General features: G+C 33.0%; 4 protein-coding genes across 10 annotated transcripts in view; 2 read left to right on the top strand and 2 right to left on the bottom strand.

Annotated features, from left to right (window-relative positions):
* The window catches only part of LOC108748572 (116 kDa U5 small nuclear ribonucleoprotein component), an 18,870-nt gene extending 4,483 nt beyond the window's left edge, over positions 1-14,387 (bottom strand). Inside the window, exons 1-2 of one of the 4 annotated variants that reach the window (XM_018486806.1) lie at positions 14,377-14,387; positions 71-347 (exon numbers count right to left, since the gene is read on the bottom strand). In XM_018486806.1, the coding sequence (XP_018342308.1) occupies positions 71-316 (246 nt within the window). In that variant the 5' untranslated portion in view covers positions 317-347; positions 14,377-14,387. Of the gene's footprint in view, positions 1-70; positions 348-566; positions 702-14,376 lie in introns of those variants that run through there. The other 3 variants (XM_018486803.1, XM_018486804.1, XM_018486805.1) reach the window with 3 other exon arrangements.
* On the top strand, positions 1,097-2,217 carry LOC108748576 (15 kDa selenoprotein). Its single transcript, XM_018486820.1, has 4 exons — positions 1,097-1,445; positions 1,637-1,755; positions 1,828-1,949; positions 2,036-2,217. The coding sequence occupies exons 1-4, from the start codon at positions 1,401-1,403 to the stop codon at positions 2,215-2,217; spliced, it is 468 nt and encodes a 155-aa protein (XP_018342322.1). The 5' UTR covers positions 1,097-1,400.
* On the bottom strand, positions 3,119-11,126 carry LOC108748573 (zinc finger protein on ecdysone puffs). Of its 4 annotated transcripts, none has more exons than XM_018486811.1 (10): positions 11,019-11,126; positions 9,887-10,205; positions 9,496-9,648; positions 8,337-8,566; positions 7,442-7,739; positions 7,207-7,365; positions 6,868-7,108; positions 6,591-6,785; positions 6,294-6,478; positions 3,119-6,221 (listed from the first exon to the last, which is right to left on the bottom strand). In XM_018486811.1, the coding sequence occupies exons 2-10, from the start codon at positions 10,190-10,192 to the stop codon at positions 5,730-5,732; spliced, it is 2,259 nt and encodes a 752-aa protein (XP_018342313.1). In that variant the 5' UTR covers positions 10,193-10,205; positions 11,019-11,126; the 3' UTR covers positions 3,119-5,729. The 4 variants fall into 4 exon arrangements, with proteins under 4 accessions (XP_018342313.1, XP_018342312.1, XP_018342310.1 ...); XM_018486810.1 differs by lacking the exon at positions 11,019-11,126 and adding an exon at positions 10,835-10,990 and having other exon boundaries at positions 7,442-7,736; XM_018486808.1 differs by lacking the exon at positions 11,019-11,126 and adding an exon at positions 10,835-10,989.
* Positions 12,761-15,050, top strand: part of LOC108748575 (inositol polyphosphate 1-phosphatase) — a 3,732-nt gene continuing 1,442 nt past the window's right edge. The window contains exons 1-4 of the mRNA XM_018486819.1: positions 12,761-12,988; positions 13,580-13,823; positions 13,928-14,198; positions 14,455-14,623. Coding sequence (XP_018342321.1) covers positions 13,611-13,823; positions 13,928-14,198; positions 14,455-14,623 — 653 coding nt within the window. The 5' untranslated portion in view covers positions 12,761-12,988; positions 13,580-13,610. The remainder of the gene's footprint in view (positions 12,989-13,579; positions 13,824-13,927; positions 14,199-14,454; positions 14,624-15,050) is intronic.

Below are 15,050 nucleotides of genomic sequence, written 5' to 3'. Positions count from 1 at the left end.
TATATACTAAAAGAATTATATCAATAATTCATTTTTAAATGATAAAAATTAATTAGTAGCTTTATTATACCTCAGGTCCATACACCTCTAATGCACTGGGATAATATCGTTTATCTTCATGCAATACTACTGCCATAGAAGATCCTTGTTCCACTTGTTCTCGTGACTCATCCTTATCTTCTTCCATTTCTTCATCCGATCGTTCTCTATCCTCGGTGTCATCACCAACATTGCCATACTCATTTTCATCTTCACTTTCTGATGCCAGATCAGGACCAATATAATTTCCAAACTCATCATATAAATCCGCGTCCATGTTGATATTTACATAAACTTGATTTCAGTATCTATATACAGAAGAATATTTCCTATAATACCTGATTTAAATTTTTCAAACTTATTTTTTTCGTTTTAATTTGTATAAAAGTTCTATTAAACATCTTTTCGTAAATGTACGAAATGTAACATAACCTAAGTTAAAATTATGTATTTCATGTAAATTCACATTTGATATGCATAATTGTTCTCTATATTTTATATTATTATTATTATTAATATACACATACAATTACAAAATGATAAACATCAATACATTCAATTATATGCGATTTATTTTACCCGGCACAAACTGACATGCATACATTCTGCAATTCAATGGACGCGTTCAAGTCAGGGCCACCAAACTACCATGGTTTTTCTGTTATCAGCATTTGTGGCGCTCTCATAGCTGACATAGGAAATGAGAAACTAACATTCAATATGGCTGTCATCGTTTCCGACACATTCCGATCGGCATTTTTATCGTCATGTTTGCTACGTGTTGCTCGATGTTGCTATGTTTGGTCAAAGCACTTCCGAAAATTTAAAATATTCTAATAGCATTTTTGTTTGCATAGCAGTTGTTGAAATGAGAGGAAAGGAAAGATTCTGATTAGTTGATTCGCTTATGCACTATACATACGCAAAAGTCTGTGCTGCGGCTTTTATCCAATCGCATTTTTCCTATCGGATTCATCGGAATATACGGTTTCTGATAGGTTAAAATCATTATACCTTATTTCTAATTCCTTATAGCTGCTATTGTGCACAGGGTCTTATATCGATATGAGCTTTTATAACCTCAATTATGATAGAGGAAAGTTCTTTCACCATATCTTCAATAGTAGCTGATAGTGGTTGATAGTGGCAAAATTTTAGAATTAATATCTCGCTTTATCGAACAAAGAAACGCTTTTTTTAGATAGATTCTTTTCGGATAAAAACGCATTGAAGTGATATAATTTTATCGATTTTTTAGCTGGTGGAACTAAACATTATCTTTATAATAATAAAGATCCTCTCTAATGACAAAAATAACATAAAATTAGTTCTTTGTTTAATTAAACATATGTGGTGACAAAATGAATCATTTATTACATACGGTTTTATTTTTGTTTATCATTACAGTAAGTAATAGAAAATATAACTTTGTATTTGTACATAACAAACTGATCGTGTATCTGAATTTTATTTTCAAAGTATCTCATATTTTTCTTATTTTAAAACATAATTTATACATATATATCATAAATAAAAAGTAAATTACTGTGAAATTTGTCGGAATCATATCAATAAATATTAATAATTAATTTTATAGATGGACATTGCTGTCGCAGAGTTTTCGGCAGATGATTGTAAGATGTTGGGATTTAATAAAGCCAATGTGCTCTGCTCGACCTGCAAACATTTTGCTGAATCTGATCTAGAAAAAATTTAGTATGTAAAAATCTATTCCATCAAAAATTATTAGTCTCCAGAGTATAAATGTATCTCCTTTTTCATTTCTAGTACTACATGTAAGGAATGTTGTCTAAAAGATAATGATTATGAATTGTCTGGATCAAAACGTTATCCCAAAGCTATCCTTGAAGTATGTACGTGCAAATTTGGACAATATCCACAAATACAAGGTATCCTACAATCCACTTCTGATAAAAGTAATATAATATTTAACTTCAAATTCAATATAAATCCATATCTACTACATTTCTTTTAGCTTTCATCAAAAGCGACCGACCAAAAAAGTATAAGAATCTCAACATAAAATATGTAAGAGGTTTAGATCCGATCATTAAGTTGTATGATGCAGAAAATAAAATTGAAGATGTACTCGATATACACAAATGGGATACAGACTCTGTAGATGAATTTCTGTCGACTCATCTTTCTAAGGATTAAAATTAGGAATTATTACATTACATAATTGTTTCTATTGAACTCTTAATAAACTAATCTTTTAATATGAATATTACATATACAGTACATATATGATTACGCTTTATTTTCTAATATTGTATGTATTCATATTGCCTATATTTGTTATCTCTAATCATATAAATTCTTTTTTTAACCATTCAAATCTTAATATAATCTCATGTTTCGATTTTTTCAAAAATGTAGCACATTTTTTAAATAGATACAAAAAGATCTTTGTTTCATCAAAATGTTCATCTTTACATATAACGAGATCACAATTGATCTGTTTCTTCATACATGGAAACATTATTCTTTTATTAAAAATAATAACACTCATGCATACAATTAAAAATAAAATACAAAATTGAAAATTTATAACATTATCATTTTCAGTATCTCTTGAATATATAAATGTTACAATGAAAAATCATTAATGATCTTTTAAATCGAATTAAATAAGGGGATGCATTTATTTTGTTTAGGAACATAATAAGGTTAGAAATTCTTGTATAGCCTTTATCATTTATATTAATAAATGATATAAGAATATTCTTATGGATATATATTGTGTATGGAAAACAAAGAGACAAATACCTAAATTTGACATTATGTATTTCGATTACGTATATCATATTAGTTGTGTTTAGAATTCCATGGAGTTTCTTTTTTACATTTAAAACAACGTCCTTTTTCTTGGTATCATGTACACAACTTCTAATTATTTAGTGACATAATATTTATCATTTGTGTGTGTATGTGTATTTGTGTTTGTACGTGTGTATATAGTCAGCAATGATTTTAAAATATGATATAGAGCGTATTCGATTTACTGATTCGATCCGATTTCAAGTCAATGATCTGTTCTTTTTAGCTGCATTTCTTGCACAATTCAGTTCTTTTTTTGCAGCTAGACAGAACAGATCATTGACTCAAAGTCGGGTTGAAGCAGTAAATCGAATACGCTAATAGAAAGGTTATCATGATTGTAGCTAAAGAGAAGAGCTCATCATTTATATAAAAAAAAAAAATTCTGAATCTCTCCATGGTGCTCATGCAGTAAGGGAGCGTTTATATTGGCCGTAACCGTAAGAATCAACTAATCACGATCAAGTATTCCCCTCTCATTCAACTGTAAGAAGGGAATACTCGAAGGTGATTGGCCAATTTTTATACAACATACGGTTAGTTATGATATAAGACAAGGTGTATTATTTCCGGGGATGCGTAGTAGGAGAGTGAATTTGAGGCCAAAATTTGATTGGCTATTCTAATATACCAGCGCTATTATACGCAGGGAAATGCATAGAGATTAAAATTTGAATGATATCGCCATTATGTGCAATGGTACACCTTATATTCTTACATCATAACGGTTACAGTCAATGTAAACGCTCCCTAAGTTGTTTATAGTTATGAACTTATAATTAAGAATTTCCTAGCAAACAAGCTATCTATCGTCACTGATGTCAAAGTGACATTTTTAACGTCAAAATAACGATAAAACACATTAGCTTGTTTGCTCTGAATTACCATCAATTATCATGTACAATCTTGGTCAAAAATATTAGGCACTTTATTAACCATTATATAAAGTTCAAGTTCAAAAATTGATTTATGTCATTTGTTGTTTAAATAAACTCTTAATGCACATGCGTAGCCCATTTTCACTTTACGTGCCTTTTACGACTATTTACTGATTGTAAGGGAGAAGGACGGCTCATAAAGTGTTTTAAAACAATCTTATTTTCTTTTTTTTTACCCAAATTCTCTTTATTTATAAATGGCATACAAAAAATTTCAACATACCATTCTTCACTTATGATGTCAGATTCAATGTGGTCACAGCAGCCACTCGAGAGCTTAAGAGGATGCCTTTGGATAGCGATAATGTAGCTTTTTGCCTAAAGCGAAAATGTACTGTTCGAATAGCTACTGTGGCCACAGTCAATCTGACATCACAAGCGATGAATGACATGTTGAAGTTTCTTGCATGCCATTTGTAAATATATATATATATATATGATTGATGAAATATTAATTTCTAAAGATTGCCGAATCACATAATGCTATTCCTGATAACAAATTGAATCAAAAAGTCCTCTACAATTTTACAATTTTCATGATAATGATTGGGCAGCCGGATACGCGCTTATTCGCAATATTTAGAAATTAATATTTCGTCAACCATTGTGAAAATTGCAAAATTGTGGAAGACTTTTCGGCTCAATTTTTAATTAGGAATAATGCTATATGATTAGTGTCCGCTATTTAAAAAACACCCTCTATATGTGTCTACATCATACATACATACATACGTATATACATAAAAATTTTCACGATTCTACTCTAAGATTAGATGATCGCTACCTTGAGTTCGTATTCTGTAACTCGTTAACGACAGCGTATTTTATAGTATAAAAAGTTACTGTCTTAACGAGTTACAGAATATGAACTCAGGATAGCGATTATCTAATCTTAGAGTAGAATCGTGAAAATTTTTATGTATGTATGATGTACATATATACATATACAGGGTGTTTCTTAAATAGCGGACACTAATCATATAGCATTATTATAGACAGTAACGACATCGTTGCGCAGATATTTTATAGTATAAAAAGCTACGCAACAATGTCGTTACTGTTTTAATTTACAGAATAGGGTACCTGGAGTGGTCAAATTATCGAGACATTACAGTCGTATAAAAAAATCTCCGAATTGACTGAATGGAATACAAAATCCTTTTACAGGGTTAAAGTAGACACAAAATTAGAAGATGGTGTATACTTTAATCTAAAATCGAAAAAAGTTAAAAGCTTACTTATTTTTCAACTCCTAGAGCTGTCACGTAGACGTTACAATCTTAATACAACAGTTTTATGGGTCCTTTGGACAAAATAACATTGCATCATTCGTTCGATTATGTGAACGAACAATATTGTGTTTATAAAACTAAGATTAAAAGCTTAAAAAAAGATTTTTATTGATCTGCAAATTTCATGCATACGTGTATGCTTAGCGAAGACTCGGAATAATAAAGAAAGCAGTAATTGTGACTAGTAGTTACTCGATCTTGCAAAAAAACGTTGCAATATGTTAAATAAAGACAGATATATGCATTTGAGTAAGATAGAATAATAATGTAAGAATGGAATTAAAAATGTCACTATTACCGACATTTTTAATTTGGAACTTAAAAAGTCTTCAATCGACATCGATCGGCCGACGCTGCAGCAAACAATATAATTTCTGATTAATAACAAGAATATAGGTGCCTGATATTTTGACCAAGGGTATATGTTCTGTTATAATGTTAATGTTAATATAATGTGCAATATTAATATGTATATTAATATCCCACGCTTCGATGATAAAAACGTGTTCTATTCATTAAAACTTATTCGAATGAATATGAGATACGGAATTAAATTTTTCTTATGTCAACGTTATTTTTTCACGTTTACTTTCATATTTCCATAAATCGCGGCATTATCTTATCGCCGGGATCTCCTGGCACGCGGACCACCGCGACCGCGTACGAATCCGCGACCTCTAGGTTGTTTCATTTGAGGACTATGATTTCGTTCTATCTTCGGTACAGATTTTTCAGGTTCGGCATGTTCTTTTTCATCCGCCTCATCGATCAGGTTACCCATTTCAATATCATTGTCATTATCCATATCTGCCCACACTTCGTCAACTGAAGGTTTTACATCCTGTGTATTAGTAACGTTTTCCACAGCGGTCTCTTTCGTATTCTCTTCCGCTTCGCGATTTTCCTCCTCCTCCGATTCGGCAGCATCGGCTTCCAATGGATCATACTTTTCCTCTCCGTCCGATCTTTTCGGTGTCACATTTACATTATCAGCATTATTCTCTTGCTGTTCCTTCGGCTTGTCATTATCATCATTTTCATCATGACTAATCTTGCGACGTTTCCAATGTACATCACATTCCTCCTGAACTTCAACATTTTTCTCATCATTCTGTAAACACAATACAAGAATTTTATAAGATTTTGAAAACAAGTTTTCTTTATTTTTACGAGATATAATTACGTCAGTTTGTTCAATCTCTTTCGGCTCTGTAGCTGGCACGTTCAATGTTAATGACTTTACTTCTGCCACAAAATTCCGATAGTGCGTGATGCTGCGTAGATGAGCGTTCATATCTTCAGCTAAGAGCATGAACCTTCGGCAACGCTCGCAATAAAATCCTTGGACTTCCTTGACCATAGATTTACCTGTGTAAATATAATTTCTTGTAAAATTAATACAAAAGAAATGCGCGTATATTTACTTTTTTTACTTCATGTACATTACAATTATATTTTTCCAATTTTATATAATCCATACCAATAAAGATATGATTTTGACGGCAATATTTGTAAGACGGTATCTTGAGTTTCTTCTCAGTTAAATTTTCTATAATATCTGTGATGTATTCTTGTTCTCCTGAATCCTCTTCTTTTTCGTTCTTTGAGTCATGACATACATCTTTCTCCTCGTCTTCTGCAGTACGAACCTCGGCCTCTCCCTTTGCCAGTTTTTCTACAAACAATTTTTATCAATTACAAATTCTCTTCGAAATATTAATTCGCAAACGTTTTCTTTCATTCATTTTCTTCACTACCTTTCTTTTTATTTTTCCGTTGTTCCTCGCATTGAACGGCATTCTTCATATGAGCCGGTGTTAAACAGTGCTCGTCATATTCTATGCGAGACGGAAATTCTTTTAAACAAGGAAAGCATCGAGGATGCAAGAATGTTTTCAATTGTTGATGCTTTTCGCTCTTCCTATGTGTAGATAAGGTTCCATAAAAGTTCAGATCGCACATCGTACAATATTCTCTCACATTGAAATCTACAGAGACCTTTTATAATCAAGAAATTATAAATAAATACAAATACTCTTACTATTAAATCTGTATATACATATATTTTTAACTCTTCTAGGAGATATAATTCTTACTTTTTTGCCGCGTCGTTTCGAGTTGTTCAAGCTAAGCTCACGTTGTTCCTCGGCAACTCGTAGCTCGTGTCTCATCAAATCGACTTTCAATTTGTACGATTCATCCAACTTTTCCATCATCAGTTGATGCGCACGTCCGCGTAAATGATTTTCGAAGGACTGTAAAAAAATATAAAAATTAATGAATTCTCGGCGATTACATAGAAGATTTGGTAATTTCATCGATGATGCATACAAATCCATCCCACATATGCTTATTGCAAATATGACAAAACATATGATTCATCGGAACTTCGGAGTAACGACTTTCAGCGTGTCTAACTTCCGATTTCTTGCCAGTCGTTTTCATGTTCTCTTTTTCAATTTTCTCAGACGTATCCTTTGCTTCTTTCGTAGAATCTTCAGCCGACTTCTCCACGTTTTTCTCGCTATCGTCCATTTTTTCATCTTCCATTTTTTCAATTTTCACTTCTTCCGTGTTTTTCTCATCCTTCCAATCGCGCTTCTTATCTTCAGACTCATCTGCATCACTGCTGTTTACATTATAAATAATCTAAGATAAAATTTATGTTCCAAGAAAAGTTTTGTAATCAATTTAAACAACTAAGTATTAAACTTGTTATGAAAACTTTAACTTCTAATTATATAAATTTAATTATATAGTTTTGTAAGTCAAAATATTTATCTCGATTCATATAAAATCCCTTTACGAATAAAAAAATTATACCGATATAGAAGTGTATAAAAAGATGTAATACATACATCTTATTAGAATCTAAAGTATATTATCACCGATTGGAACAATATACGTCAAAATACATTTTGATGTATGTACAGGGAGAAGAAATTACGAAAAGCAACAGCAAAATTTCATTGCACTCTGACCAATGTCTGTGAAATATAAGTTGAATTGCATTGACGGTATAGGATAAATATATAAAAAGAAAGATATAGATAAAAGAGAAAAATTTTTTTCTGAGACTAATACAAAAACATATGTAGCTAATATTAAGAAACGTATATAAAATATATGTATATGTATATATGTATTTAGGCAAATAATCTGGAGAGACTGAAGACTTACTGAAATTTGAAGAAACTATACCAATCACAGGTAATCGGGAGCTTACCTTTTCGGAACAGGCGGTTCTGCTTTTTCGCTATCAGAGGTCTTAACATCCTGCTGTTCCTTTTTGGCAGTCTGATTTTGTTTAGAGGCAGGAATTGGTTTAGAAGATTTATCGTTGCGATGTTGTATTTGGTTTCCGTTCATACGTTGACTGCCAGACTGGGGTGCACGAGATTGTTGTGCGGATGGGCCACGTCGCCCAGCGGGGCCATCTCGGGCTCGATTGCCCATCTAGTTAAGTAGTAGAGGTCAAACGACCAAAAGCATCATGAGAAGTATCTGACGTAACTGTGAGTCTTCTCAAATCGAGATACTGGTTCTAGAAACCACTTTGAGATTTGAGGTAGAGAACAGTTCTACAATCGATAAATGGAAACAGGACGGAGCTGGTAAAATACCGAAGCTCTTTCTTCCATTTCCACACCAAGTATGGAAGGAAAAGGAGAAAACTGTAGAGTGCATCCCGATTTCAAGTTGAAAACGCATTGTATATATACAGGCGCGATCGCAATGATCATAAGATACGATCATAATTATGAAAAGTAGACGTGATTTTTTACCACTAAAAATACTTGGTGAATGCTAATAAACGTGAAGAAATCAAGTGAAAAATGCAACTCGTGTATACAAGTGGTAGTATTTTGAATAAAGTGCAACCACATTGATTTTAATATCACATTAGTGGACAGAAGACTTTGGTTACACAGATTGTAATGTGAGGCAATATACAAATTCAGTCCTGCAAAAACCTGCTTCAGTGAACTTCCAGTAGTAAATTGAGATTTACATTCTGAAATCAACACGTTTTTCAACAGTGCTCTTTTAATGAAATATTTTTATGGATGATATTTAGAAGCCGTTTCAGACAAAGCTGATCCATCAACAAGAATTATTATATCTTAGTGATTTCGCCAGCCGTGTCTAATTGAGTGAGCGATATATCCTATATAATCGATTGGTTTAAGAAAGGGAATTTATAACGTTCGGAATAGTTAAAGACAGTTTGTGTCCATGCGAAAAAGCGTGGACTACAGATTGTCATTTTATAACTCCTGTTTACGATACAGAAGAAAATCGTAAGCAGGTGTCAAAAGAATTGTTTTAAAGATTACCTTGGTTTGTAAAAAAAAGTGACATATTCTATAATCAAAATTTCTTACCTTGTTGTATGGCTGAGGACGTTGATTCTTCATGGGATGCCGTGCCGGTCGATCGTTAGATCCAAACCGTCCGGAGGAATAATTCTGCTGAGTGGGATAATTTGGTCCAGGTCCAGAATAATTATTTCCCAAGCTCATAAGAGATGGTACCTGCTTTAAAATAAATGAGTTAAATGAGTTCAGTTAAATGAGTCCACTAGGATTCTCTAACGTCTTATTGGCGATCGTCGCTATTGTTAACTAGCGATAGCCAATGACAAGGATCCTGGAAAAAAGCATGGCTTTCATTGACTGTTGTTAATTAACGATAGCAACAATTGCCGATAAGATATTAAAGAGTTCTGCTACTGGGCATGAAAACTGAATTATTAAGTGGAAACGATTCTCTTACCTGTGGCTGCGCCTCTTGCTGACTACGGAGTAAATTTGTAAGGAGGTTGCTGGCGATTGCTAGTTGTGCCTGCGGCGATGCCAAGGAAAGATTGTTGTTGGGTGTAGGCAGGATGCCTCTGCCAGGCATCATGCCACCCTCCCAGGGATTCATTCCACCCATACCACCACTCCCACTTAGTCCTCCGCCCATGTTACTTCCCATGCCACTGTTATTGCCAACTCTGTTACCACCGCCTCCGCTAACACCCCGATTGAAAGTCCCTCGATTAAAGGAATCTCTTTTCACTCCACGATTATATGCCATTGTGCTCCTAATGCTGACCAACATTTAAAAATAACATATTAATCTTGAATATATCCTTATTCAAAAAGCAGCCAATCTATGCAGGATATTCTGCAATGATTTTTGAAAAATTTAGTCTTTTATTTTTTATTTTCTTTTTCTTTCTCTTTTTTACAAAAATGATAATTATTGTAATAATTATGTTATATGGATTTTTCAATGATTAAATTTTAATAATAAATAGATATACTCTGCGTGCATACATCTTGTTAACATAATAATGAAAAATTAATAGAAGCGAAATTCTAAAATAAAATCTGTTCTCCAAAGCAACAATAAAATATCACATCACTATACACACATGTATACATATGTATACATGTATATATATATATATATTACATATACATATATATGTGCGCGCGCGTTGTGTATGCACACGTGTGCTGCGTGTAAAAATAAAATTTGTTCTATAAATTATTATTACACACAAATAGAAAAATCTCATAATATAAAAAATACAAGACACATGTACTACGAGTGCGTTCCGTTTTAACGCTCACACGCTGTAAACAGTTCATTCTTGCTATGAAATATTACAACAAAGACAAATGATGCTTATAAATGCTATAACCGCAAAAAGGAACACATCTTATTTTGTACCAAAGCCTCGCGAAACGACGTGGCGGATAATAAATGTCTGACCGAAGCAATTCTAAAATACGATCGATCGTGGAAACGGATTTTCGCATACACGATACTCAGTGAAGGAATCGATAAACAAGCTCCGATTTACCGAGATACTAATTCATGTTACGGTAAAATTTTTTTTTTAAAGTTTTCTTACCAAACCGATGACACTACGTGTGATATGAAGAAAAGTTGACAAGAAAGATCACATCAAGCGAAACGAAATGCAAACGAACGCAGCGAACAATCGCAAATGGCGGATTCTCTCCGATTATGAATTGTGGAATTAAGGAAGACTATCCATAAAGGTATCGTAAAGGTGCATCCACATGCAAGCGTCAAGCAGCGGAAGCAACAACTAATCAACGAGGCGATTTTTACAGTAGCGTAAAAAATATTTTTTTTTACACCACTGCCCGTATAGCCTAGCTAATTGGTTGCTGTTTCCGCTGCTTGACGCTCATTTTCAGCGTCAAAACAGGTTACGTGATCAAAATTGAGGGTGCCGTCACATGCGGCGTAATTTGCGTAAGCGTAACCTACATATTCTAGTAATTACTAGATAGAATATACGTTACTCCAGTCTGAAGACTGGTAATCACATAGGATATATTTCGCGGAAGATTAGAGAAATGCAATTGCTGATTAGAATTTCTGTACACTCTAACAGAAATACATGCTAAACGAATTTATGATTGGTTTTCGTAACTTACGCATCTCGAAAAATACACCTCATGGCCTAAGGATGTCGTCACAAGCGGCGTAACTTACGCCGACAAGCATAACTTGTGCCGACCAATCATATCATTTCACTTGAACATCAGTTTCTGTCTAGTCACTTTATGCTTTTTACGCTATTTTGTTGTTACGCCGAAACATGATGGAATCCAATCATGCGTCGAATCCAATTTCTGGTTTATTTGAACTTATTCTGTCTGAAAAAATACATATGGGTTTCGATTTTATAACAGTACAATTATAGATCTCATTTTGCTTTTGTGACAGATTTTCTAACTTCCATAGTCATCCACTTTAACGCTAATATTTCAGATTATAGGACAGAGAAACGCTTTTTTTTGCCAAATTCTTTCGTTTAATGCAAAAACGCGTCGAATAAGTTTAAGAGTAATCTCATAAAACTTTTCGATTTTAATAATTCATTCAATCATCCGCTCATATGTACGCGATGGAAAGGTACCGATTCCCCATAAGGCGTACGTTTCGAGATGCGTAAGTTACGAAAACCAATCGTAAATTCGTTTAGCATTTCTGTTAGAGTGTATAACAGAAATTCTAATCAGCAATTGATCGCATTTCTTTAATCTTCCGCGAAATACGTCCTATATGAATGCTAGTCTTCAGAGTGGCGTAACGTATATTCTATTTAGTAATTACTAGAATACGCAAGTTATGCTTACACAGATTACGCCGCATGTGGCGGCACGCTGATGCAGGGTATTCGTCAATTTTGATCACGTGACCTGTTTTGACGCTCGAAACGAGTGTTGAGCGTCAGCATGAAAATGCAACCTTACGTTACTTTGAGCACCCGATATATTTAGGGCCGGTTGTTCCATCTTTTGATAAATTTTATTTGTTGGGTAAGTAGCAAAATTAGGCAATCACATGCGTGGATTGACAGATTTACCTAACAGGTAAAATTTACTAAAAGGAATAATCAGGCCTTAGAGCTTTATTTTTCCTGTAGCCGCAAAATGCTTCCGCGCATTACTGCCCTCTGAAGAAATTAACTACGTAACAATATCCACTTTTTGCGGTGCTCCTGATGAAAATAAATTATTGAAATCGTTGAAATCTCAATTAATTTAAATAGATTTTAATTATTTCAACGATTTATTTCCATCAGGAGCATCGCAAAAAAAATGGATGTTATGTAGTTGACATCTACTTCTTCAGAGGGCGGTAGTGCACAAGTATTTTGCGGTTACAAAAAGGCCCTCATATCCTCTTTCAGGTTTCTCTCTGGTGTCTCCGGCTGTCACTAGTCACCTAATGTCAATTAATGCTGATATTAGCATTATAAGCCATATTAGCTTAAGGCCTTCACTCTACACGCTGTATATAAATCTTTTTTTCACGCGTCGGTCATTTATACTGAACTTTTAGGTAAATATTTATTACTTATTATTTCATCTTACTAAACTTATTTGGCTGTATACATAATTTTTTTAGGATGCGTTCCGAATTACGCACAAGGCGCATGATGCATCATTTGTCCTCGTTCACTGAAGAATAAAACAGGATAAAATGATATCTTATGCACTTAATGCGTAATTCGGAATAACCCTTAAAAAGATTTCTATGCAATTTTCTCATTTGCGAATATTTACGGAAGAGTACTTTTATATTTGTGCAATTTTCTCTGTTGTAATTAAAAATTTTAATCGCCGCCTTATAAAATACATCCGCATTCATAACTGTTTTGATATTTTTTTCTGCAGCCGCGATTACCTTTTTGTAATAGAATGAAATTATTAATGTTTTGAGTGGTGCTATTTTGAAGTAATGATATTGTTCATTGTGCACAAAGAACATTGTGCTTATGCTATATTTATAGAGAAAATCAATATCTTTGATTTTTACGCATACATACATGTCCAATAGAGCTTGTAAGATTTCTTATGACACAAAGTATATTTTTTATTTTTTAATACATGTGTACGATAATGATATAAAAATAATTTTTATTTTTTTTAGCAAACATACTGTGTCTTTAGAAAAAAAGAAAATGAGAAACGGCAGCAAATTGTTAAAAGTTCTTTTACAAGCGTCAGAGAAGGCAGCAAATATTGCTAGAATTTGTCGACAAAAGGAAGCTCTTTTTCAATTGTTAGTACAAGAAAAATCTTTAGAAGAGAAAAACCCTCGTTTTTTTCAAGATTTCAAAACGTTAGCTGACGTTCTTATTCAAGAAACTATCAGACATGACATAGAAATTGAAGTGAGTATAAAAGTATCTTAAATATGGAAGTACAAAATGCTGGAAAAATATCTTAATATCAACTTATTTCCAATGTAAAACTTTTAATTTATTGTCATAAACAGTTTCCAGAGTTGGCCAAGATAGTACAAGGTGAGGAAACCAATGTATTCAGCAATACCTTGGGAGAATCTATTATTGTTGAGATCTGTTCATGTAGCAAAGATACGACACAGCTACTGACAAAAGTTATGGGCAATGATGCTGTGGCAGCAGAGTTGCTTGCTGCCGAAGTCCATAAAGACGTTCAGCTTTCAGATGTGCCAATCACATTAGATATTCCCAATGATTTTGATGTCAATATAGAAGACCTTGGTATTTGGATAGATCCAATTGGTAAGTATACAAGTAAGAACAGTAATTCTAGATTATTACATTCAATTGATATTAGATTTAAATTTACATTAATTCAGGACAAGACTGAAAAAAAGACAAAAGTTGGACAGTATTATGGTAAAACATAAAGCTATGTCTCTCTTGTTAAGAATCATAATTGGCCTGTAAACTGAGACACAACACTTGTAAGAATTTTTGTTTGTTTTATAGTTTGATAAAATGCATGCCTGTGGAGCAATTCGTGGAACTTTTGTAGATTCAACAGCAGATTACATAAGTGCAATGGAGACAGTAGATGAACAGACCGGTTTATATTTGAGTGGGTTACGTTGTGTTACTGTCTTAATTGGAGTCTACAAAAAAAGTACTGGAGTACCAGTTCTGGGTGTAGTTAATCAACCTTTTTGCACCAATATAGACTCACAGTAAGTATATAGAATAGAAACAATAACAAGATTTAGAAACAAGATAGTATATTTATTAATATGTGTGTATATATGTATTTTTTAAATAAATTTATCTCAGAAATATGACTGCGCGCTGATTACTTTTGGATTTTCAGTACAATTAATCTGAAATTTTAATAATCCTGAGTTTAATAAGAAATATTTAACCTGTAAAAAAATTTATTGCCTTGGCCAAACATTGAAATTAGATCTCTAATTCCGTGTGAGCATTCTCATAATTAGACTACTGAGGCCTTCTTCACAGATTTTAAGATGTTTCTTATTAAATTTAGGAGGGGATTATTAATATTTCAGATTTATTGTGTTGAAAGTTTGAAAGTAACTGGCACACAGTTATATTTCTGAGATAAATCTATTTAATACATTGAGTATACATTGACCTAAA

Source organism: Trachymyrmex septentrionalis, unplaced genomic scaffold (genome assembly GCF_001594115.1).
Source record: "Trachymyrmex septentrionalis isolate Tsep2-gDNA-1 unplaced genomic scaffold, Tsep1.0 scaffold232, whole genome shotgun sequence".
Lineage (NCBI taxonomy): Eukaryota > Metazoa > Arthropoda > Insecta > Hymenoptera > Formicidae > Trachymyrmex > Trachymyrmex septentrionalis.
This window is presented reverse-complemented; position numbering and strand designations above follow the sequence as displayed.